The following is a 26,038-nucleotide window of genomic DNA, read 5'->3' on the forward strand; positions in this document are numbered from 1 at the left end:
ATGACATTAGGAGACTCTTGAGGGAAAGGGACCTAAGATTTAAATCATGAAAGAAAGAGGAAGAAGCAAGAAGATTTTGAGTGTGAAAGAGAAAGAATTGGGGGAAAAAAAGAATTTACAGAGGGATGCCACTTTGAGAACTCAATAGGGAAAGGGACATGCCAGAGTTTGGTGTTTTGAGTACGAACCAGAGAACTGTAATCAGAGGTGGTTAGCTGCATGGGATATAGGGAAGGGATTTATGTCAAGCTCTGGTGTGATCTAATGAAATGGGAAGCTGGAGGATGCTTTATGTGGCTCCAGGGTACATTTGCAGAAGAAATAACAGATGTGGACTGAAAATGGAAAATGTTAGACTTCTTCATTACTATTACTTATTACTCGTTACTGTTTTTAATCCTGAATATATTAGCATTGTTTGTTACTGTTTCCGATTCTTGTTACTAACAGCCTAAACAGCTTCTCTTCTACAAATTTATCTTTAAAAAGTTATCTTTTAATACATAGTAAAAAATAAATGGACTAGAATTCTAATTTCATTTTAAATTCCTTCTTTCAGTTATTTTAAATTCAAATGATATTGTTTTTGGGTTTGCTGTAGTACATCTTTGATCATTTGGGTTATCCTAAAAATGCTATACTATTAGAACCAATAAAATTTTATTTATATTTTAAGTAATGATATGTGTTAAAAGACAATATGATTAAAACTTAGTTTATATCTTTTCTACAAAATCTGGCAAAAGTTTGGTTGTCATATGTAAGGAAACTTAAAAAGGATCATGGAAAGTATACATTATGACAAACCTTTTCATAGGTTTTAAAAATTTTTTTGCACCAAAATTTAGTTTTTAATTCTATTTTTCCATGAACTTTTTCAAAGATTGTCATCCATATTGGCTAGATTGTCCCATATTTTAGCATAAGAAATCATTAGAAATGGTATATCCTTGTAAAACTGAGAACTTCTTTAATTTATTCCCTTATTTGGCTAGCAATGGTGTTTTGAAAATAACTCATTATTAAGCTGAGATTGAATAAGAAACTCCTGAGGTTCATAGTTGTTAGTTGGTATCATAACATCTCCACTTAAATGAAAATGTGTTTGAATTATATCTTACAAACTACAGTTGCATGAGTGATTTGAATTTTATTTTCTATTTTGTGTATTGTTATCCACCATGGTTTTTTTTTTTTTTTTTTTTTTTTTTTTTTCCGACCCTTCTCTTTAACAGCCAGAAATCACTGTGGAAAATCTTCCCTCTTATTTAAGACTTCAGAAACCATTACTCATGCTGTTCAGCGATGGCAGCATAAATCCGCAGTATGAAAAAGCAGTGCTGATGATGGTAGAGCAGAAACACTTGGATTCACATACTCCTTGCTGGTTAAATCTGTAAGTGTATTTTTGGTTTTTTAGTTTGTAAGGGAGTAAATAAAGGATAATTATCAGAACATTCTCATTAGGAAAATTAAATTCTGTAACTCTCCCTTTGGAGTTAATATTATGAGACCAAACATGTCATCGTGATGTTTTAATAAGTTATTCCCTCAGAAAAGGTCAGACAAATTAAATTTTATCCTATAATACATTTCCTTCCTTCCTTCCTTCCTTCCTTCCTACCTACCTACCTACCTACTTACCTACCTACCTACCTTTCGACAGGCAGAGTTAGACAGTGAGAGAGAGAGAGAGACAGAGAGAAAGGTCTTCCTTCCCTTGGCTTACCCCCCAAATGGCTGCTACAGCCAGCGTGCCACGCCGATCTGAAGCCAGGAGCCAGGTGCCTCCTCCCAGTCTCCCATGCGGGTGCAGGGCCCAAGCACTTGGGCCATCCTCCACTGCCTTCCCGGGCCACAACAGAGAGCTGGACTGGAAGAGGAGCAACCGGGACAGAACCGGCACCCCAACCGGGACTAGAACCCCGGAGTGCCAGCGCCGCTGGTGGAGGATTAATCTAGTGAGCCGCGGTGCCGACCCCTATAATACAAATTCAAAAGTAACATTTTTTTCTGACTATAAAATGAATTGAAATCCATTGAGAAAATCTGACAGCTACAAAAAAGTAATCATTGGGATATTTAGCTTTTTCCTTTATTTCTTTTTTTCTCTATTCTGTATTTTTAAAACCCAGCCTAAGATATAACAGGAAGCAGTATTAATCAGCAGTGTTTCCTGGTATGCGTTCAGATGGACACTTAGTGTTGCGTTGTACATCTGTGAACACGGTTCGCATGCTGTCCCTTGTTCAGGTTTATCAGATAAGTGAATGACATATTATTTTTCAAGTCATTTGAGAAATTTTCAAGAAATAGGGTAATATACATTTTTGCTGTGAAGAGTGTTCGTTAATAGCACATCCTGGGGCCAGTGCTGTGGCGTATCAGGTAAAGCCACCGCCTGCAATGCAGGCATCCCATATGGGTACCAGTTCAAGTCCTGGCTGCTCCACTTCCAATCCAGTTCTCTGCTATGCCCTGGGAAAACAGTAGAAGATGGCCCAAACCTTGGGCCCCTTACCCACTTGGGAGACCTAGAAGAAGCTCCTGGCTCCTGGCTTAAGACTGGCACAGTTCCTGCCATTGTGGCCATTTGGGGAGTGAACCAGTGGATAGAAGACCTTTCTCCCCCTCTCTGCCTCTCCTTCTTTCTCTGTGTAACTCTGACTTTCAAATAAATAAGTAAATCTTAAAAAAAAAAAAAAAAGCACATCCTACTGCTTCAGGCAAAATTTTTCTAAGTAATTACCATTGACTATCTCAGAGTAAAATAGTATTTCACACAAATGTGGAATGGGTTATATTAGGAAAACTAGGTGTTGCTAGTATATAGTCTTCTTATAGGAACATAATTATTGCTCATCTCTTTAGTTGGAAATTAATCCCTTCTCTTTTTCCCTATGAAAGTTTTTATTTGGAAAAGAAATATTTATAAAAACATGTATCTTGTTGTTTTATAGTTTTGTAACCATTTAATTTTTGAACTGTCACGTGGTCAGATACTTGGCTGGATTTGGGCAGGAAGCTTTTGATGTTGTGAAGTCTTTGGTTGAAGTCTGCTTCCCTTAAAATGTCACTGGCTGCCTTTTTTTTCCTCTTAAGAAAAGAGTATCCTATGTTAAAAAATATTTTAAAAACCTGATTACTAGTAACATAGTCATAGATCTCTTGGATCTTACAACATCTTTTCACAAAATAAACTTAAAGGCATGAAACCAGTGTTTTACAAACTATTATTTTCATTATTTTGTTACAAAAAGAATTGCTAGCATGTTTGCTTGTTCCCTCTTGTAGAAAAAATACTCCTGTTGGGAGAGGAATCTTGAAGGCTTATTTTGACGCTCTGCCTCCTCTTCCTCTTCTTGTTATGGTGAATCTGCATTCGGGTGGTCAAGTGTTTGCTTTTCCTTCAGACCAGGCAATCACTGAACAAAACCTCTTATCGTGGCTTAAGAAACTAGAAGCAGGATTAGAAAATCCTATCAGTAAGTGTTCTGCTTGTTTTAATGCACACAGTTCTGTGCTTTGTCCCATAGACTTCAAAATTTAATTACAATATTGTATAATTATTATATATGATATATTTAATTACAACAATATAATACTTTATAATATATAATTATATAATATATGACCATATAATGTCATAAAATGTATACCAAAATATGTATCATAAAAATCTATAAAAATATATTACATCATATGTAATATTATAATTAATGTATTATATAGTTAATAACAATTATATAGAATATAATGTATTCTATATATATTTATAATATATAATAGAACATATTCTATATATGAGATTTATGTATTATATACTTAATATTATATAATATTATAATTCATTCTAACAAATGATATAATGATTGAATTGTAATGTTTATAATGTTTATAAATATTTTAAGTATTAATATGCTGATAGTGTTGACTGTGGGACAGTTTTCGATTGGGTGAAGCATAAGAAGCATAAGCTCTTAATCTGAGCTACTTGACTCAGTTATGAAGGCGTCCATCTTCTCTTAAATTTTAATTAATTGGGCCGGCACCGCGGCTCACTAGGCTAATCCTCCACCTGCGGCACCAGCACTGTAGGTTCTAGTCCCGGTTGGGGTGCCAGATTCTGTCCCGGTTGCTCCTCTTCCAGTCCAGCTCTCTGCTGTGGCCCGGGAAGGCAGTGGAGGATGGCCCAAGTGCCTGGGCCCTGCACCCGCATGGGAGACCAGGAGGAAGCACCTGGCTCCTGGCTTCGCATCAGCGCAGTGCCAGCTGTAGCGGCCATTTTGGGGGGTGAACCAACGGAAGGAAGACCTTTCTCTCTCTCTCTCACTGTCTAACTCTGTCAAAAAAAATTTAATAAATTGAGTCTGTGTATCTTTGAAATAATTTTAATTTTAAGATTTCTTTTTCTGTTTCTGTGAAAAATGTCATTGAAATTAAAGGAATTGCATTGAATTTGTAGATTGCTTTGGATAGTAGACATTTGAACAATTTTTTTTAGTGTATGAACCTGGATAGGTTTTCATTTATTTGTTTCCATTTTCCTTCATTAGTGATTTGTATCTTTCAATGTAAAGATCACTCACCTCCTTAATTTATTCCTCAGAATTGTTTTTTTTATGCTATTTAAATGGGATCTTTGAAATGTAACCACATACCATAAAAAATTCATCCTCTTAGAACATTTATTTCATTGTTTTTTTACTATATTCACAAGACTCTGCAGCTGCTATTTTCCCTATTAATACTTTAATTTAGAAAATAATTGTAGCAAAAAATGGGAGTGGCTACAAATGACAAACATGTCAAGTTTTTTATTGATAATGACTAAAAGAAACCAGCTTAGCTTAAGTAGGCAAAAGTAATAAAGCTTTCATTCCTACAAATACAGTTTTCACAATAAAGCTTTTTGTGGTGTACGTATGATTTTTAGAGTTGATTTTTCACTGTTGATTGTCTTTTTCCTGATAGCCGTCTTGCCAGCTCAGGAATGGAAACCCCCTCTCCCAGCTTACGATTTCCTAAGTATGATGGATGCTGAGACATTGCAACATCCCACTAGGAAAGCTCCTGAGTGTCCGAAAGACCCAGACGCGCCGGAGAGTGTTAAGGAACACCACGAAGATAAATCGACCGTCAAAAGAGAACCGACCGAAACGTTGAGAATAAAGCACTGGAATAGAAGCAGCTGGTTTAAAGACGCGGAGAAATCGCTGAGGCACGACAAAGAGTTATGATACGCACAAGTAAGCTCGTCTCGCAGGGCCCTGCTTCCCCCAGTCTTTGTCACAGCTGATAGACCGAAGCACTTACTCTGTTAAATACTACTACTAAATCCTTTCGAGTTCCTCAACCAGTGCCATGTCAGAACAAGTGTTTCCCAGCTACAGAGCAGTTTTACTCAGCAGGGACGTTGGACAATATCAAGGCATGGGGTGCTGCTGAGTGCTCCCAGGGCACACCCCCTCCCCCACACACAACAAAGAATCACCAATAATGCCAAGGTTGAGCAACCAACCCTATGGCAGTGGGGCTTCCAGACTTTTCGGTTCTGCTCAGTTACCACGTTTGGAAAAAAAAATCTTGCTGAAGATAAACATTAGTTGATCTTACACTGATTATTATCCAGGCACAAGTTTCACTTCTTTTTATTTGCACATATTTTTAAAAATTATTTTAATTTTTATTAATTTTTAACAAAGTCCATGTGATTTGTAGATACAATTTAAGAACATAATGACAATCTCTTCCTTCTGCCTCCCTCCCTTTTCTTATAAATTTGTCCTTATGATATTTTTCTTTTTTTTTTTTTTTTGACAGGCAGAGTGGACAGTGAGAGAGAGAGACAGAGAGAAAGGTCTTCCTTTTGCCGTTGGTTCACCCTCCAATGGCCGCCGCGGTAGCGCACTGCGGCCGGCGCACCGCGCTGTTCCGATGGCAGGAGCCAGGTGCTTATCCTGGTCTCCCATGGGGTGCAGAGCCCAAATACTTGGGCCATCCTCCACTGCACTCCCTGGCCACAGCAGAGAGCTGGCCTGGAAGAGGGGCAACCGGGACAGGATCAGTGCCCCGACCGGGACTAGAACCTGGTGTGCCGGCGCCGCAAGGCGGAGGATTAGCCTAGTGAGCCACGGCGCCGGCCCTTATGATATTTTTCAAAAGGCGAGAATGTGATCCCCATAGAGGACACAGCAATGTGTGTATTTTAAGGGAATCCTGGAACCTGCTCTTCTTTATATAAGTTAAGTTACTGAATTTCAGACTGGACAGGAATTAAACTTTCTGCCATCTCTTCATGTAAAGAAGGCTCCCACACCTGAACTGTGCCTGAAATTCACCCTCCTAAGCTTTGAATAAATCAGTTGATCTCTGGGCAGTATGGCCTTATTTATGCAGTGAGAGGACAAGATTAATCAGAAACCTAAGTTTTCCTTCCAAATCACCTTCTGCCTTGACTGACCTGTTTGCAGCCATTTTGTCTCAGGTTGCTCTGTGCATTTTGGAAGCATCATTGAGAATGTCCTGGTTGGTGCTGAGCCCGCTCTTTCTCCGTGTGATATCTCTTGGGGGTATCTTGTTCTGTAAACGTTTTCCATATATGGTTTACCTAGTACAGTTGAATTTTGTACCTGGAATGTAAAAGTCACGAACAGCTTTATTTCAATAACTGCATGTAACATAGACAACCCCTCCTCAGTTTTTCCTTATAGCAGGTACTGAATTTAGTTTATGCTTGCATATTTTTTATTTCTAACATGGGTGATAGGAAAATGAACTCTAAATATGAGGGATTTCAGGATGTCTGTGGGAAGTATGCATTATGAAAACCTGTGGTGCATTCCAAATTTTTTTCTGCCAAAATAAACTTTTTAAAATTCCATTTTGCATGAACTGTTTGAAGTGCCCTCATATAGTTTGTAGTCATAAAACATCACCAGCCTAATCATTAGAAAATGCTAATTAAGGGGGCTGGCACTGTGGCAAAGTGGGTAAAGGTGCCACCTGTGATGCCAGCATTCTATATGGGAGCCAATTCAAGTTCCAGCTGCTCCACTTCCTCTCCAGCTCCCTGCTGATGCTCCTGGGAAAGCAGCAGAAAATGGCCCATGTGCTTGGGCCCCTGCACCCACATGGGAGACCCGGAAGAAGCTCCTGACTTCTGCCTGCCCCAGCCCTGGCAGTCTCGTCTATTTGGGGAGAGAACTAGCAGATGGAAGATATTCTCTCTCTCTCTCTCTCTCTCCCTCCCTCTGTACCCCTTCCCCCTCTCCTCCTCCCTCCCTCCCTCCCTCCCTCCCTCTTCTTCCCTCCATCCCTCCTCCTCTCTCTCCCTCTCTCCCTCCTGTAACTCTGCCTTTTAAATAAATAAATCTTAAAAAATGCTAATTAACAGCAAGCACATAGAAACAGTAAGTCTTCAGTCATTGTGCCATAGCCAGCAGTTCTGACAGCCATTGATATATGTCCTTTTACTTAAGATACATGATTTTAAGTATAGTACAGTATCTAAGACTGCCTTTAACAGCTTTATATGGCCTCTAACTTACCCACCATTGGACTGCTTACTCTGAATCAGTTACTGAGTTTTCTTTGGTTGCAAGCTACAGAAATTCAACTTTGGCTAACCTCAGCAAAATGGAAATGTCAGGTAATTCACAGAGTTAGAAGAAACATTTAACCAAGGTTTGAAAAGGGAGGAACCAAGGCTGTTCTGTGATCTTTATAGCTGTAAGTAACAGCTCAGTGATAAATCAGTTCCACCTGAGTTTTTTGTTTTGTCTTATTTTACTTTTTGTGATGCTAGGGGTCCTGAAAAAGTTGGTTAAGGGAAGACTAGATATTGGCAGCCCAATAAGACATTCACAATGTAGAAGAGAGAAATCTCACGAAAGAAATCTAAATTGTTTACCAAAAAGAGGAATAATGTAGAGCAGAAAAGACACCACCACTGAAAAGGAAAACCCATGAATCCTCAGAGCCACCAGCGGGGCTTCTCTTTTGGGTCCTTTTCAGATCTTCTTGCCACATCTTCTCATCTGGTTTTGAGATCTCCTAAAGTTCTCCCTCTGCCCTAAGTGGTTGTAGTTTTCCTAGTCCTATGCTGGAGCTGGGGCAGGTGTGTGTGTACATTTCGCATGATGTCTCATCTCTCTGAGTGACGATTCTTTACCCTCTCCCGCCTTACTTGTTCTAGAAGGGAAACATCCTTCATCCGTTGCTTCCAGCCCTTGTAATAAAATTCTTCCATGTGCTGTTTTTAAAAATTTTCTAGAGTTTATGCTTATGCTTCTTTTGAAAAAAATGAAAAACCTTTGTCAACTGGACAATACAAGTTTTGGATCAGTAAGTGTCTATCTTTGGTAGCTAACAGTAATCAAATATGTGTGCCTTGGCAGCTGTGCCTCTGCTTAAGATGGAGAAAGCTGCGAGAGGATGTTACCTCCATCCCAACAAGAAAACAAGTGAAAACTCATCAGAGAAGGTAGTCAAAGGAGCTGAATTCCAAAGAATGACAAGCGCTTTCAAAGAGTAACAGGATACCTGCACTGTTTCACTTGTGACAGATAATAGGAGGCTGGCACTAATGCAAATAAGAAATTTTCAAGTACTTAGAGGAGTTGACATTTCATCCTTCCAGGTTAATAAGTTGGCTTGCCACAGATGTGCTGAATCAGAGACAAAGGGCTTAGTACACCACTAGTATTCATTAGTCAGCTCTTGTGCAGTTCTCTGATCCCCAGTCCCATTGTGTGTGAGAAGAGGCCTAGGGGACACCTGCGGACATTGCCTTGCAAGGAAGGAACTGCACCTGCAGAACTCAGAACTTGTCATGGGTATCTTGCATGTATACTCTCGGCTCTGGAGGGAGATAACTTTATTACAGTGGATGGTAATAAAACCTGTCTTTCTTCTAGAGGGAGAAGCTATGTCTGTCTTCTCAGGCAGTTGTATAGACCTCAGAAAGGTCGTCCGGAACCCAGGTGAGCAGAGCTTCTCACAAATCCTGCAAACGTGAGGCTCATCAAGAGCTGTCTCCTGGCAGAAACTGGTAAAATGTTAAGGAATCCTTTGAAGACCAAATGTGCAATGGATGTTAGTTTAGCATAGATGAGAGTGCCTGCTGTGATAGTGATGAGAGTGCCTGTTGTGATAGTAGTTCACATAGTAGCACCATGGGGAGCTCCTTTCACAAGCCTCTGTGAGTTGCTAATGAGAAAGCGGAGAGTAGGAGCCTGGTGAGAAGAGACCCCTTCCTGACTCAGGCAAGCAGAGGTGACTGATGGAGTGATGCTGGGTCACAGGCACACTGTCCCCTTCTTGTGTGACACAAAAGCCATCAGCCCCTGGATGGGAGCTGGCAAACCTTTCTGCCCCAGTGGCCCAGGCAAGGAGCCACTGCTTTGGGGAAAGGGTAGGCATAAAACAAAACACCTTTTGGCCCTAGAAAAGGTAAAAAAAATCTCATGGGCTTAAGATCGGTGCCAATACCAAACAGAGGTCCCCTGTCAGTGAGAGAAGTGGAGGAAGATCTCTCCTATTCCACAACTCAATCCATCTCTACAAATTGTAACAGTACAATGATGGATTGGCAGGGGATGGGGACACAGAATAATTATGACCTAGGGGCCACCCACTTAATGAAGTGGTGAGCCCTCTCTGATGAGGTGATATTTAAGCTAAGACCTGAAGGATGAGGTAGTCATCCACCCTGTATCAGGAGAATGAGCATTCTAGAAAGAGGGAATAACATCTGGAAAACTCTGGAAAGATGTTGGCTTATCTGAAGAATGAAATGGAGGCAGCATGGAGCAAGGGGACAGTGAAGAGATAAGGCTGAAGAGCTAGGAAGAGGCAGAGTGATGCAGAACTTTGTAGCCGTGGATGGATGCCAAGATACTTAAAGGTTATTCTATGCGCACCTGAAAGTAAGGGAGCAATAAAGAAGGATGTAAAATTTCAGAATATGCTGAGAGCAGACTTTTGGCCAGTGGTTAAGATGCTGGTTAACCTGCCTTTATCCCACATCGGAGTGCTTGAGTTTGATACCCAACTGTGGTTCCTGACTCGAGCTTCCAGCTAGGGTGGACCCTCAGACGGTAGTGATGACCCAGGTAGTTTGAGTTGCTCCTACCTGTGTGAAGACTGGAATTGAATTCCAAGCTTTTGGCTTTGACCCCCAGCCACTGCAAGCTTTTCAGGGAATGACCCAATGGATGGGGGTTTCCTTCTCTCTCACTGCTTCTCAAATAATATTTTGGTTGACAGGAGGATGGATTTCAGATGTATTTTGGAGGTTTAACCTGACACCTTGCTGGTAAATTGGAACTAGGTGTTTGGTTTTTATTGTCACTTTTATGTATTTAAAAGAGGAAGAGGTAGAGGGAGATTTTCCATCTGCTGCTTCACTCCCCAAATGCCTGCAACAGCCAGGGCTGAGCCAGTGGAAGCCAAAAACAAGGAGCTCAACCTGGGTCTCCCATGTGTGGCAGGCACCCAAATACTTGAGATATCTGCTACCTCCTAGGGTTTGCATTAGTGGGAGCTGGAGTCAGAAGTGGAGCCAGTACTGAAATCCAGACACTCTAATAGTAGATATGGGCTTTCTAAGAGACGTTTTTGCTGCTGCAGCAAATGCCCAACTCTTGTTTTGTTTTTTATTTGAGAAGTGCAGAGAAAGATTGATTGGGAACCTGTGTTTGCTGGTTCACTCTCCAGATGACCACTGCAGCTGGGGCTGGCTAGAGCAGAGCCAGGAGACAATCTCAATCTCTCCCATTTGGGTGGCATGAACCCAATTATATGAGCCATCATTACTGCCTCCCAGAGTGTGCATTAACAGGAAATAGGAGCCAGAGATAGTGAATCAAACCCAGGCAACTATGATGTGAGGCATGGATGTGTTTACTGCTGGACTTAACATGCACCTCTCTCCCCCATACATTAGGTTTTGATGAGAATGGAGAAATCCGGAGTCACGATGACTCCTCAATTTCTGACATGAGTAACTGAAAGGATGTGCTGCTATCCACTGAAATGGGGAATAAGGAAGATGAGGCAGTGCTGAGGGTGGACAGAAAGTTGAAAGTTCCATTTGGTCCAAATTAAGGTTGAAAAAGCTACGTGAGGGCTGGCGCCGCAGCTCAATAGGCTAATCCTCCACCTGCAGTGCCGGCACCCCAGGTTCTAGTCCCAGTGGGGGTGCCGGATTCTGTCCCGGTTGCTCCTCTTCCAGGCCAGCTCTCTGCTGTGGCCCGGGAAGGCAGTGGAGGATGGCCCAAGTGCTTGGGCCCTGCACCCCATGGGAGACCAGGAGAAGCACCTGGCTCCTGGCTTCGGATCAGTGCAGTGCGTCAGCCACAGCGGCCATTGGGGGGGTGAACCAACGGAAAAGGAAGACCTTTCTCTCTGTCTCTCTCTCTCTCACTGTCCACTCTGCCTGTCAAAAAAAAAAAATAAAAAGACAAAAAAACAAAAAAAAAAACACAACTACTTGATTTCAGGTGGAGATCTCAGATTGATAGTTGGATACTTGAATCTGGAATCAGTAGAGAGATTTCCTTTGCTGATTCCGCAAGTGTTGACTGTTTTCTTTGAGGAAAGCATAGCCCCTTTCTTTATGGAGTTTCCATTGTAGTGTGGGTGATAGAGGAAATAACCAAGTGTACACGGGTTAGGAGAAGATAACTGCCCTGAAGAAAGAGAAGACAAAGGGTGACAGAGGCATGGGAGGAAGTCCTAGTTAAAGTGATCAGTTTCAATTCATAATTGATCATAAAGATAGGATTAAGTGTCAAAAGGATCACATAAACAAGACCAGTGTCTGCTAATAATAACTGATAGAATTGAAAAGGAGAGAACAATCCAACATGGGAAGCGGGAATACATAGCAGATTCATAGAATGGCAGATGCCCTCAGCAGCACTCTGGCCTCAGAATCAGCCCTTAAAGCATTTGGATCTGGCTAAAAAGCCCATGAGGGTTTCGCAGGCATGTGGCAAAAAAAAAAAAAAAACACATGACCTAAATGAAAGATCTCTGTGAGATCCCAGCGGAAAGAACGGGCCACCAAAGAAGGAGGGTCCTTTCTCTGAAGGGAGGCGAGAACTTCCACTTTGACTATGGCCTTGTCTAAATAAGATCAGAGTTGGTGAACTCAAGAGGCTTCCATAACCTTGGCAGCTCATGACAAGAGCCTCAGATGATTACTGACATCATAAATAAGAGTGTCAATTGTTAAATCAATGAGTCACTTTAGTTAGATGGCATTGGTACATGCCACTTTAATGGGATTTGGAATCCCATGGTTGTGCCACTTATAATCTAGCTCTCTGCTATGGCCTGGAAAAGCAATAGAAGATGGCCCAACTCCTTGGGCCCCTGCACCTGCATGGGAGACCCAGAGGAAGCTCCCGGCTCCTGGCTTTGGATGGGCGCAGCTCTGGTTGTTATGGCTATCTGGGGAGTGAACCAGCAGATGGAAGATCTCTCTCTCTCTCTCTCTCTCTCTCTCTCTCTCTCTCTCTCTCCTTCCCCCTCCCTCCCCCTAACTCTGCCTTTCAAATAAATAAATCTTTAAAAAAAGTTCTAGATCCCTCTGGGAGCCAGAGAACTGCTTATGCAGCCTGGGAGGCACCTGCTGTGAGAATTCCATGTATGTCCACTCCGTGGCCAGAACCCATGCAGCCTAGCCCAGGAAGCGTGAGGAGGATGTGTTTTTGTGTGCCCAGCAGACATCCCTGGCCCCAGACTTCAGCGTTGCCATGGAGCCTGAAGTCAAAGTGCATGTCTACCCAAGATGGAAAGTTGGGACTCCATAGGAAAACGTGAACTTAAAAGACAAGAAGAAAAGGAAGACTATCTTCACCTTCTCTTCGACTCAGCTACTACAAGGGAAGATATTTTGTTGCTGAGTAAGCAGAAGGAAAAAAGTGAAATCACTTCTGAGAACTTGGAACTATATCCAGCCCTTGAGATTTGCAACCAAGTTGACATAACCTATGAGGCCTGGAAAAAAAACAAAACCAAAAACAGCCTTCCACTTATGAAACTTATGAATCTAGTTTAAAATGATCCCAAAGACATCTTAGAACAAGAAACTTGGTGGGAGTAAAGACATCTGCTCTCTGGGTAAAGCCATCTTTGTCTTAGGCCTCAAAGTATTCCCTAAGGTAACTTTTTCAAGGACCATGATCCACGTCTAGTCCAAGCTAAGCAAGCACACAGAAAAAATCAAGCATACTGTGAATGGGAGCTAGCAAAAATCACATTCAGTGAAGACAACAGATATTAAAATTACTAGACATTATAAAAGTTAATGTAGTTCGAGAAATAAAAGGCAAGCCTGAACATATCTTTAGAAAACAGGCAATTTAAAGGCCGCAGAGCTGAGTTGAAAAATAACTTAAAACAAAAAGCTAAAATGAAAAATTAGGCACTGCCAAAAAGTGATAACTGGAAGACAGATTGTAAAAATTTTTCATACTGTCTCACAGAGATACCAAAAAGTGAAATATTTTAAAAAACTGATTGCAAGGCCTAGGAAATTGACTGAGAAAGATGATCAGATGTCTAATGGAAGTTCTGGAAGGATAAAGAAGAGAGAATGGGAGTGGAGAAGCCAAATAAAAGGATAGTCACTGAGAATTTTCCAGAATGATGAAACACATCGACTCATAAAATCAGGAATCTTTTATTCCTAATCCGATTAAGTATAAACAGATCTACACTGGACACAGAGTGAAACCACAAAATAATGAAAGCAACTTCTTAAAAGGTGTTAGAGACCAAAGAGGGAAATATTCAGATTAGTAGCAATTAGACAATAGCTGAAGCAAAAGACAGTGGAATGTTGCCTTTAATAGGCTGAAAGACAAAAAAAAATTGTAGCTTAGAATTTTATCCCCAGTTAAAAATTTTTCAAGGCAAAGAGTAAAGGCATCATTTCAGAATAGCAAAAAGAGGTGCCATCCACAAAATAAGGAAATTCAGGATATATACTTTGTGTGGAAGGAAAGGGCTCCCAGATGGGAAGGGAGAAAAGGAAAACAGAAGGAGGGACCAAGTGGTAAATATGGGAGTAAATCTGAATGTGCACTAGGACCATCGTACAGAAATGTGGAGTTGCAAAAAGCAAATGGGTAAGTTAACATGTAATATAACAGTCTCTAAGTAAGATAAGGAGCAAATACAGTTAATGTATTTAAGTCCCTGGAAAAAGGATAGAGTTATCAATCAAATTCCAGTTTTAGTCTTTATACATTTTGTTGTTGCTAGGGCATCCACTAAAATACTTGAAAACTTTATGAAAGAAAAAAATTGTAGCTACAAAATGAATCAACCAAAGGAAGGGAACAAAGGGAAGTAAGTGAAACATAGAACAGGTAGAATAGTAGGTTAAAATAAGCAGTGTAATAGGAAATGTCAGTACAAGGATGTTTCCAGAGGTTCATGGAAAAATGGAATGAGAAGACAAATTTATTTGGTACAAAAAATTGAAATGCAAGCATAGCTTTTTCATAGTATGCATTTCCATGAACTTTTTGATGACCCCTCATATGCATGGACTTCAAAAAATTTTTCCCCAAAGTACATTTATCTTCTCATTCTGTTTTTCCATGAACATTTGAGGTACATGCAAATGGACCAAATTTTCCAATTAAAACATTGTCAGTATCCAAGCAATAAATTGTATGAAGTTTACAAGAGATTTATCTTAAACTTACATGAAGATTAAAAGGATAGAAAAAAGTTCTAAGAGAAAACTAGCCAGTAAGATAGCTTTAATGTCATACAAGATAGACATTAAGTCAAAAAACATTACTAATGATAATGTTCAATGTGTCTATACGCTATAGCAGTTGTCAGTCATCTCATGTGATCCAAGAATTAATAGAATTAGGCTAACTCATGATCATATTAAATTTTTACATACCTAAATTAATAGAACTAGAAATAAGGAAAGCTTTTAGAGATTTAAGGAATATTGTTAATAAACTTGGCCTAACGTCACCCAATGACCACACAATATGCATTCATTTCAAGTACACACAGACATTTACAAAAATTGACATTTGCTGGGCTATAATGCAAGTCCCAATAATTGTAAAGAATTAAATAATATGCAGTGTGTTCTCTGACCGCAATGCAGTTATTAACAAAACAATTCCAGGAGGTGTAGAGTTAAAGAATAAGTATATGCAAGCCTGAGCCCGAGGTAAAAATCTGGATATTCTATAGCTTTTTAATGGTAAACTTGGAATTAAACCTGAGTTTCTTCCTTGTCACCTTAGTAGGATGATACCACATAAAGTCTTTCCTGTCTAACATTTCTGGAGTGAAAATAAATAAATAAATAGTACTAAAATATCCTATTAATGGGTTATTGAATAATCAGTTTATACATCTCTTCCACTTAGAGAGTGAAATAATGTTCTAACATTTTATTCTTGTAGGCTGTAATTTCACATTCTCTTAAAATAGTTTTTCCCCTTTTACTAAAACATGTTAACGGAAGACTATCCAAGATTTAGTTTGGATAACCCAGGGTCAAGTCCTTATAGAAATCTCAAGAGCTATTAAAAAAAAAATAAAAACATGCAGATCTGGAATCTTGTGAAATAGTCCAGACAGCCTTCTGACTTAGAGTACGCAAAATCTCACGTCAGCTTTCTTAATGAGATAAAGCACTCATTTCCTAAGGCATTAAATGCAGTCAGTTTGCTTTTCCCATGTGGATATCTGACATAGTTATGAAGGCTACATTTAAAGAATTAATTTTCCTCACATTTAAACTTTTACTTCCTTGTTAGAGACACAACAAAGCAGCTACCAGTTCTGTGTGCCATGGAACTCCTCCTGAATGTCTGGTTTATTGTACTGAAAGTGACTCGTGGATTTAAACCAGTGCCTCAGAGTTACCAGGAGAAGACGGCAAGGTCACATCATCCTTAGAAGGTCTTGACAAGTGCGAACGTCAAGTTAATCCCTATTTGGATATTCTGAGAAGGTAGAATCATTCTTGTTCCTAAAGATACCTATATTCTGGAGGAAAAATGGTTATTGAAAGCTAGTTTCTTTAAAAAATAGTCAAACAAAAGTGTCATTCAAAGAAATTCTGTGTGGTAAACATAAATGGGAAAATTGCATTTCCAGAAACACTGGAGAGTTATAACCAGTATCGCACACTGGTTAGAGGATAGGCTTTGAATTTGGACTCAAGAATTTGCATCATGACCCTTCGAATGTGATTATGTATTATGACTTGGAACCATACATCTGAATTCCTTTGTTGGGGAAAATAGTGCTCACCATATAATGTTGAGTGTTAGATAGGAACGTGCCGAGTAAGCAGCTGATAGGTGTCGTCTTAATTAAAGTTCGAGTTTTTGCTTGACTTTCATAATGGTTTGTTTCCTCTTAACTGCCAAATGTTTGCTGAAGTTCAAGCATCCAGTACGTGTTCAGGCAAGAAGAAGGAGGAGGATGACACCACATATGTCTGTATTTTATTAGGAGAACAAATCCAAAGGCTCTGGGAGACTTTGCTTGTGTATCAGGCTTGGATCACAGTTAGGCTAGTTCTGCCTGCGAAAGAGCTGGAAAGCGAATCTTATGGTTGTTTTCTGACCTCTACACTGGGAAACAACAGTGGAGAATGGTATAACCAACCCACAGCTGGTGGCACAGGAGAGCAAGCGGCTGTGATTAGTCTGCTTTGCTCTTGGTGGTCGTAGGAAGACTCAGCAATGTGGATGATATTCAACACTCCATTGAGAAGCTTCACCCCAAGAGAAGGCCTGAGCCCCCAGTGTCACAGCTCTTACTGATCAGCAATGCTGGTTCTCATATAGCCACTTTCCTCGCGTGCAGGTGTTCCCTGAAGCTGGGTTGCAGCAGGTGCAGCATCTGCTGTCTCATGACCCACAACTGCTGTTATGCTTCTCCATCAACTCAGTGCTGGGTCCATCCAAGAATTACGGTCCCTTTCTATCCTTGGTGTTTATTCTGGGGACCCTGCCTGGCAGTACTGTCTAAGGACGTTCTGGCTTACAGGGAGATCTCTTAAAGCCCAGTGACCCTTTTGTAAGTCAATTGTTAGAATTTTGGATACAAGGGAATTGTCCTTCATCAAAGTAGAAACATATCTTTTTCCATACACAGTGGATTTTGACTTACATTTGCTTAACATATAAAAATGATTCGAATGACTCTTTAAAGAATGACTCTTAAAAAAAAAAACAAAACAGGCCACACAGGATATTAGAAAGCATGCAGTTATTGGAGTGCTTAGTAGTCGCATAATTGGGTCTTCATGCAACACATCATTAGATCATTCATTCATTTATATTAATTGCTTCAGCCAGTAAACATCTCTGGTGTCTACTGAGTGCCAGTGCCTGAGCTTAGGGCCAGGGACATAGTCATATAAGGTACAGTTCATTACCTGGAGGACCTTGGCATCTAGTGTGGCGAGAGATGTGGAAGTCACTTTTGCCTATTGTACTGTGAGTGATAGGGCACAGGGCTGCCTAGGAAGGCAGGGAACCTCAAAAGCCAGACCGTAAGTCACTTGGGGCCAGAAGAGCTTCCAGGGGAGAGGCTTTTTTTTTTTTTTTAACAGATCTTTTAAAAAAATATGACCGTGACCATGGACAACTGAGAATAGGGAAAATTTATTTTAGCAAATTGTGAGCTGTTATTAAAGACCACATGCTTGGATTTAAAAGAAGTATCACCCAAATGAGGATTACAGTCACTTGAAGAGTGATAGTCCCTTTGTGTCAGCCCCTCTGCTTACATTAGTTTAAGCAGATTAACCTATCTGGGGACCAGAAAGTCATAGGTGAATGTTTGCTCCTGGAAATTATAATGAATCAGATAATCTGTAGGGCTGAAGTCATTTCCTGCAGTAATTTTTCCAGGCTATTAGCATACCATTTATTTCCCTGCAATATAAATTGCACAAAATGGGAGCTGAGTTAATAAAGCTCCGTTAGCATCTCAGTTACAGTTCCAGGAAGCAAGTGAGGTTCGAGAAGGGCATATTTGCACATTTGGTTTCTCTCTTTAGTTTGGCTTGAGTGTTCCAGTGTTACTCTACTTTCCTAGAGGTCTAGGACTTTCAGAAGCAAATTCCTAGTGTAAAGTCTTAATGTAATTCATGAAATCAGAAAAGGTGAAAGCTATTCTTAGATGTGTTTGGTTTTCCATTGGCTGTTGCTTTTAAAACCTGATGCACCCTGAGATTGTGTACCATAAGCATTTCAGAAGATCGTCAGTGTTGATTATTTGTTTGTGATTGTCTGTGTGATGGTTGCTACAGAAACTATTGACAGAGAGCTTGCTTTACTCAAAACTTCATAAAAATATTGATTCATGCTGCTATGTCTAACATTGTTTTCCCATTTATAAAGCCCTTTCCTATCCATTGCCTTAATTTTCACCATATCCCTATAAAATAGATTTGGCATTTTATAAACAAGACAGTAATCAAGTGGGTATGCCATGGGTCCCAAACTAAATCTTCATTTGCATCTTCTAGGAGAGCTTTTCATTGAATAGATTTATCTGTTTTACTCCCCACCCAACCTCTGACATTCTGCTTTTTTTTTTAAATACCTTTTTTAGTTTTAAATTTTAACAATTTTTAAATGTTTTGCCACATTCACTTCAAATGTAAACATTTATATACATGCACATTTGTAGTATTTTTCTTGAAAACAGGCACAGTGGGTAAAGCTGCCACCTGTGATACTGGCCTACCACCTGGGTGCTGGTTCAAGTCCCAGCTGCTCCACTTCTGATCCAGCTCACTGCTAATGTGGCTGGGAAAGCAGCAGAGGTGACCCAGGTGCTTAGGCCCTTGCAACTCACATGGGAGACCTGGATGAAGTTCCTGGCTTCTGGCTTTGGCCTGCTCCAGCCATGGTCATGGCAATCATTTGGGGAATGAATCAGCAGATGAAAGATTCTCTCTCTCCCTCCCTCCCTCTCTCTCCTCTCTATCTCTGTGTGTCTCATTCTTTCTGTTACTATGACTCTTAGATACATAAATGAATCTTTAAAAAAACATATCACAAAGTGAGAGCTTCATGACAATGATCATATTGTGGGGAAAGAAGGGTATATTGTTATGTACATGGTATGATCAGTGAAGCAATCTTTATAACTATAAACCAAATGATATGACATCCATGTCGTTTTTATGCTCTCTGTAATTAGTAACTTCCACAAGTAAGAGAAAACATGGAATCTGTCTTTCTAGGCCTAGCTTATTTCACTTAGCATAATGCTAGTTCTATCCGTTTTGATGCAAATGGATTTTGTATACCATGAAATTCTGCTTTAACAGGTAAAAAGCTGCCCAGACGATGTTGATAGTGAATCCAGGTGGGAACCCCTGGTTAAGAGAATTTTCTGAGCTTTTAAGAAATACAACCAGAACTGAAACCAAAGAAGCTGACTGCAAGTCAAGTGGATTTCCCATAGATCATGGTTAGGTAGGAGGAGTGAATGAGGTGTGGGGTTGGGGGAAGGGGAATGGATGTAGATGGATATGAATTGATGACAAAAAGATAAATCTTACAGCAATTTTCCTTCAAAAAATTATTTGTAAAAGTGAAGATGGAGAGAGAATCAATGATCACACATTTTCAGATTGACAGCATGTTATGGGGTAAGGAGGAAGGGTCATGATGTTTGGACATTTGGGAAGTTGAGTGCAATTTTTTTTTATTTCTATGCATGTAAATTAGGAACTGGAGAATGGAGGAGATGGTAGGCGGAAAAAAATTGAGGAAAGACCATAAAGTAGATGACAAATCATTGAAAGAACAGTCTCCTTCAACCTGTAGTGAAATCCCAGATAAATAAGAAAGAGACACTGCATGTTTTAGAAGGCAAATTATATGCAAGATCTTCCAGGAAGGAGTTTCTATGTGGTAGGCAATTGCATTTTTTGTTTACAAATGATGAAACTATAGGTTTAAGAAGTGAAAGGACTTGATTTGCCTAAGTTGTTCTGCGAAATACTTGGGAGAAACTATGACTATGGTAAACGACAGACTAAAGAGAGGACAATAACAGGAGACTGTGCAAGTATCCTAGGTAGAACAACTCGAAATCTCTTTTGTGATATTGGTGGACAGCAGCAATGGTTTACTCTGTTTTCTTCACCAAACCACTGAGTTGTGGTTGTGAGATTTCCTCTAGGACATTAGAAACTGAGACTTCCCAAATACTTATTTTTCAGGAGCCCGTGAAAAATTTCAGCCTTAGGCACAGTGTAGTTTTTTTTTTTTTTAAATAGATTTAGGGTAGGACACATTTTAGATAATTTCGTTGTGCTGCTGCTTAGACCTGTGGTGGAGAATTTGTGGTGTAGGTGATGGCTATTATTAGTATACTTCTGCCACATCTTTTATTGTTTTGTCAAGTCTTCATAGCTTTCAGAATTTGTATTAAATGTTACAGTATTCTTTATGAAACATATTTTTAATACTACAAAGGACTTTTAAAGTTTATTTTGATGTATTACATCATTAGCTATCCAATGGCTTTTGTTTTTGCAATACTATTCCTTTTTTTCTACATTGTAACAAATATGTCCCAGTCTAGGCCATAGTTGTCCAGGTTTTCTCAAAACATACGTCTCTTTCCGTTTCTTTTCTATTGGACTTTCCAAGGTCAAGGATTCAAGACAGGCTTCTCGCACCCCTCATATCCTCCGTAAATCTGACTTTAGTTTCAGGAAGACATGAAGACACAGGGAGTACCTGGAACTTCTTCAGTCTCAGTGCTGATACATTCCTGTTCACTTCCCCTAGTCCCTGGAAAGAATTTTTTCTTTTTTGTAGTTTTCTTTTTTACTTTGTTTAAGTTGACACATGGTAATTGTATGTATTTACGGAGTACAGTGTGATGTTTCAATACATGCATCCAGTATGTAATGATAACATCAGGTAACTGGTGTATCTATCACCTCAGATACCATTTTTTTTTCTGTGTGTTGGTGATGTTAAAAATCCTCCCCACTAGCCATTTTGAGATATTCAGTTAATCGTCCTCAATCATTGTTATCCTGCAGTGCTATAGTATATCAGTTTTTTTCTCCTATCCAGTTTAACCCTTTTACCCATTAACTGTCCCTCCACCTTCGCACAAGTCCCAGGCTCTGGTAACCAATATTTTATTCTCTACTTCTTTAAAATCAGCTTTTTAGCTTCCACATTGTGAGAACATGCAGCATTTTTCTTTTCCTGACTTATTTTTCTTAACATAATGTCCTCCAGTGCCGTTCACCTTGCTGCAAATGACCAAAATTCATTGTTTTCTATGGCTGAACAATATTCCATTGTGAATGTATACCATGTCTTCTTCATCCGTTCATCCATCAGTGGACACCTAGGTCGATTTAATATCTTGGCTAGTATTAGTAGTGCTGAAATAAACATGTGAGTGCAGCTCTCAGATGTAGTGATTTCATGGCCTTTGGATATACAGTCATTATCAGAAGGGATGAATCAGATGCTAGTTCAATTTTTTTGAGAAATCTCCATACTGTTTTACATAATGCCTGTACTAATTTTCTTTCCCACCAACAGTAAATGAAGAGTTGCCCTTCTGTGCACCTTCATCAGCATTTGTTATTTTTCATCTTTTTGATAATAGTCACTTTTCTAACTGGAATGAAATACCTCATTGTGGCCTTGATTTGTATTTCCCTGGTGACTGGTGATATTGAACATATTCTCCTTGTTGTTTTTGTGGTTTTTAAATTTTTTTTAAAAAAATATTTATTTGAAAGAGACAGTGATAGAGGAGCAGGGATGGGGAGAGGGAGAGGGAAAGGAAGAGGGAGGGGGGAGGGAGGGAGAGAGAGAGAGAATTTTTATCTGCTGATTTACTCTTCAAATGGCCACAAAAGCCAGGGCTAGAGTGACAGGCTGAAGTGAGGAGCCAGGACCTCCATATGGGTCTCCCACCTTGATGGCAGGGGCCCAAGAACTTGGGCCATCTTCTGCTGTTTTCCCAGGCAGGTTAGAAGGGATCTGGATTAGACATGGAACAGCCAGGGCTATTGCTGTGGTGTGGTGGGTAAAGCCGCCATCTGCAGTGCCAGCATCACCTATGGGTACTGGTTCAAGTCCTGGCTGCTCCACTTCCAATCCAGCTCTCTGCTATGGCCTGAGAAGGCAGTAGAAGATGGCCCAAGACCTTGGGCCCCTGCACCCACATGGGAGACCCAGAAGAAACTCCTGGCTGCTGGCTTTGGATTGGCACATCTCTGGCTGTTGTGGCTATCTGGGGAATGAACCAATGGAAGGAAGTCTCTCTCTCTCTCTGCCTCTGCTTCTGCCTCTGTCTCTGTCTCTGTCTCTGTCTCTTTGGGCTTTGTATATCTTCTTTTAAGAAATATCAATTCAGGTCATTCATCCATTTTTAAATCAGATTATGTATTTATTTATGAACTTGATTTGTTTGGGGCCCCTGTATACATCCAGGAAATTAATCTGTTCTCAAACAGCTTGCAAACATTTTCTCTCATTCTTGCAGGTTATGTCTTTACTCTGTTGATTGATTCCTTTGCTATATAGAAATTTTCAGTTTGATAGAATCCCCTTGGTCTATTTTTGCTTTTGTTGGCTGTAATTTTGGGGTCATGTGAAAAAAAGTCTTTGTCCAGACCAGTATCTTAAAGTATTTCCCCTGTTTTCTTCCAGTGATCTTGTAGTTTCAGGTCTTACAGCTGCGTGTTTGATTTTTGTATGTGGTGAAAGACATGGGCCTAGTTTCTTTGCTCTGTGTACCCAGTGCCATTTATTGGAGAGACTTTCCTGGCTTGCCAGGGCTGAGGGTGCATGGCAGGTCCACCTCCCTGCTTCCTGGGCAGCAGGAAGCTGGGGCCATTGGTCTATTGTCTAGGGCCTTTAAAGGCCAAGCAGCTCTGGGTGGACTGCCCAAGTACTTGTTGTCCTGTAAGCGGGTAGGCCAGACCTCCTGGCCACTTTAAGTAGGATCACTTGGGTAGGTTGGGGGCTCAAGATGGCTCTGTGCCTGGGGAAGGGGCAGTGTGGGCTGGGCTCTCTCTCCAGGGCAATGCAGCAGTCAGGCAACCCTGAACATTCTCAAAATGGGCCAAGGCCCAAGAGGACTGAAGCGTTTCCTGGTGTAGATGCCCCAGGTGTCTCTGACGTGCATGGACATGGCTGGGGGCCTGCTGCTGACCTTTTTCCTCTCTAAGCAAAGTTTCTGTTGGTCCGGGGTTGATCTCGAGAGGCTGAGCAGTAGATGCCATGTACTTCAGTTCCCTTCTTTATAAAGCGCTCTCTGTCTGCACGCTCTGCCTCGAAGCCACCGTGAAGCAGCAGGGGCTTTGCCTTGCTCGGCCCTTGGCTGTGGAGTAGCTCCTCCTGCAGAGGGGCCCCTGACTGAGCTCTGCACCTCTGATACAGAAGCTGTCTGAGCTTGTATTTTACGCATGAGCCAAAGAGTTCACGATGGCCTTTTTCTTACGGTAACCCATGAGATGGTGGGCCAGTCTCAAAGTCAGTGCAGAAATTGAAAACTCTGTGTCTAACATTGAGAACAGAATGTCTAACACTGAGAACATAAAGTTTATAAATCACATATTCTTAATGGGATCCATGAACAAAACAATTCCAACATACAGCAATATTTTTGTTTTTCTAGTTTCACTCTTTTTTCTCATAACTGACATAGAAGCATTGGGAGAAGAACTGAAATTTACTATTGGTGGGAAAGAATTTCAGAGTTATTTCTAGTAATTCCCTTGCTCCCTTAATGGGGGTTAGGAGAACTTTTAACAAACGTATAGCAGACTTTATTTTGCTAACACTTGCTCTAATCTTAACTTCATGAGATGAAATTTTTCTGGTCCCCACCCCAATTCTATTAGAAATGTGAGAATTTGGGCTGTGTCCATTGCTGTTGGTCTGTTTGCCTTGAAAATGGTTTTAATAATTTTTTGTCTCCCAGAGAAAATAATGATTTTTTTTTATGGCTCCCAGGTGTCCTTTAAAAACAGATGTTTCTCTTCCTTTGAGGATACATTTCAATTCACACTTTCTGTTTTTTTAAAAATTTATTTTGTTTAAGGAATACAACTTTATACATTCAATATATACAGATCCAGGAACATAATGCTTCTTCCCTCCCTACCTCCCTGCCACCCATACTCCTGCCCTTCTTCCTCCTCCCTCTTCCTTTACCATTCTTATTTTTTACAGAGATCATTTTTTCAGTTGATTTTTATACCCATAAAATTAACCCTACACTAAGTAGAGAGTTCACCAATTAGTATGAAGAAAAAAGAAACAAAACCAAACAGACACATTGGAAGAATATATATATATATAGTTCCTTGACAGTCAAAGCAAAGGCTGTTCAAAATCAACGCATCTCATAGTATCAGTTTTGCTCCTATAGATTACATTTTAGGTTCTCTATTAGTTACTACAGGTTAGAGAGACCATATGGTATTTATCTTTTTGTGACTGGCTTACTTCATTAAGTATAATTGTTTTCAGTTGCATCCATTTTCTTGAAAATGAAAGGATTTTGTTTTTTTACCACTGTATTATATTCCATAGTGTGTATATATGTGTGTGTGTGTGTGTGTGTGTATATATACCATAATTTATTTATCCAGTCCTCAGTTGACATCTGGATTGATTCCATATCTTAGTTATTATAAATTGAGCTGAGATGAATATGGGGGTACAGATCACTCTTTCATATGCTGATTTCATTTCCTTTGGATGAATTCCCAGGAATGGGATGGCTGGATCATACGGTAGGTCTATATTCAGCTTCCTGAGGTACCTCCATATTGTCTTCCACAGTGGTTGTACCAGTTTACATTCCCACCAACAGTGGATTAACGTGTTCTTCTCCCCACATCCTAGCCAGCATTTGTTGTTTGTTGATTTCTGTATGAGGGCCATCCTAACAGGTGAGAGGTGAAACCTCATTGTGGTTTTGATTTGCATTTCCCTGACAGCTAATGATCCTGAGCATTTCTTTCATGTGTCTGTAGGCCATACGAATTTCCCCTCTAAAAAATGTCCTTTGCCCATTTCTTGACTAGGTTGTTTGTGGTTGTTTAGTTTCTTGAGCTCTTTTAGTCAAGCCTTTGTCAGTTTCACAGTTTGCAAATATTTTCTCCCATTCTGTTGGTTGCCTCTTCACTTTGATGAGTGTTTCTTTTGCAGTGCAGAAGCTTCTCAGTTTGATGTAATCCCACTTGTTAATTTTGGCTTTGATTGCCTGTGCTTCTGGGGTCTTTTCTAAGAAGTCTTTCCTTATGCCAATGTCTTCTAGGGTTTCCCCAATGTTCTCTAGTAATTTGATGGTATCACATCATAGATTTAGGTCTTCAATCCATTTTCAGTGGATTTTTGTGGAAGGTGTAAGGCAAGGGTCTAGTTTCATGCTTCTGCTTGTGGAGATCTAGTTTTCCCAGCACCATTTGTTGAAGAGACTTTCTTGGCTCCAGAGATTGAATTTTGCTCCTTTGTCAGAGATAAGTTGGTTGTAGTTGTGTGGATTATTAATTTCTGGGATTTCTACTCTGTGCCAATGATCTGCACATCTGTTTTTATGACTGTACTAGGCTGTTTTGATTTTAACTGCTGTGTAGTATGTCTTGAGGTCTGGTATTGTGCTGCCTCTGGCTTTCTTTTTGTTGTTTAAGATTGTTTTAGCTATTCAGGGTCTCTTGTTTTTCCATATGCATTTTAGCATCACTTTTTCTGTATCTGAGGAGAATGTTGTTGGTATTTTGATTGGGATTGTATTGAATCTATAAGTTGCTTTTGGTAGTATGGACATTTTGAAAATGTTGATTCTATTAATCTATTGAACATGGAAGATTTTTCCACTTTTTATGTCTTCATCTACTTCTTTCTTTAGTGTTTTGTAATTTTCATTGTAGAGATCTTTGACATCCTTGGTTAAATTTATTCTAAGACATTTAAATTTTTTATAGCTATTTTGAATGGGATTGATCTTAGAA

At 40.0% G+C, this 26,038-nt stretch overlaps 1 protein-coding gene across 5 annotated transcripts in view; it reads left to right on the top strand.

The window, feature by feature from the left end:
- The window catches only part of TXNDC16 (thioredoxin domain containing 16), a 96,389-nt gene extending 90,517 nt beyond the window's left edge, over window positions 1–5,872 (top strand). For 4 of the 5 annotated variants that reach the window (XM_062204583.1, XM_062204585.1, XM_062204584.1 and 1 more), the window contains 3 exons: window positions 1,236–1,396; window positions 3,295–3,485; window positions 4,975–5,872. In XM_062204583.1, coding sequence (XP_062060567.1) covers window positions 1,236–1,396; window positions 3,295–3,485; window positions 4,975–5,240 — 618 coding nt within the window. In that variant the 3' untranslated portion in view covers window positions 5,241–5,872. The remainder of the gene's footprint in view (window positions 1–1,235; window positions 1,397–3,294; window positions 3,486–4,974) is intronic. The other variant, XR_009867202.1, reaches the window with a different exon arrangement.
- Window positions 5,873–26,038: the final 20,166 nt, after the last annotated feature.

The sequence above is a fragment of the Lepus europaeus genome, chromosome 11 (genome assembly GCF_033115175.1).
Source record: "Lepus europaeus isolate LE1 chromosome 11, mLepTim1.pri, whole genome shotgun sequence".
Classification (NCBI taxonomy): Eukaryota; Metazoa; Chordata; class Mammalia; order Lagomorpha; family Leporidae; genus Lepus; species Lepus europaeus.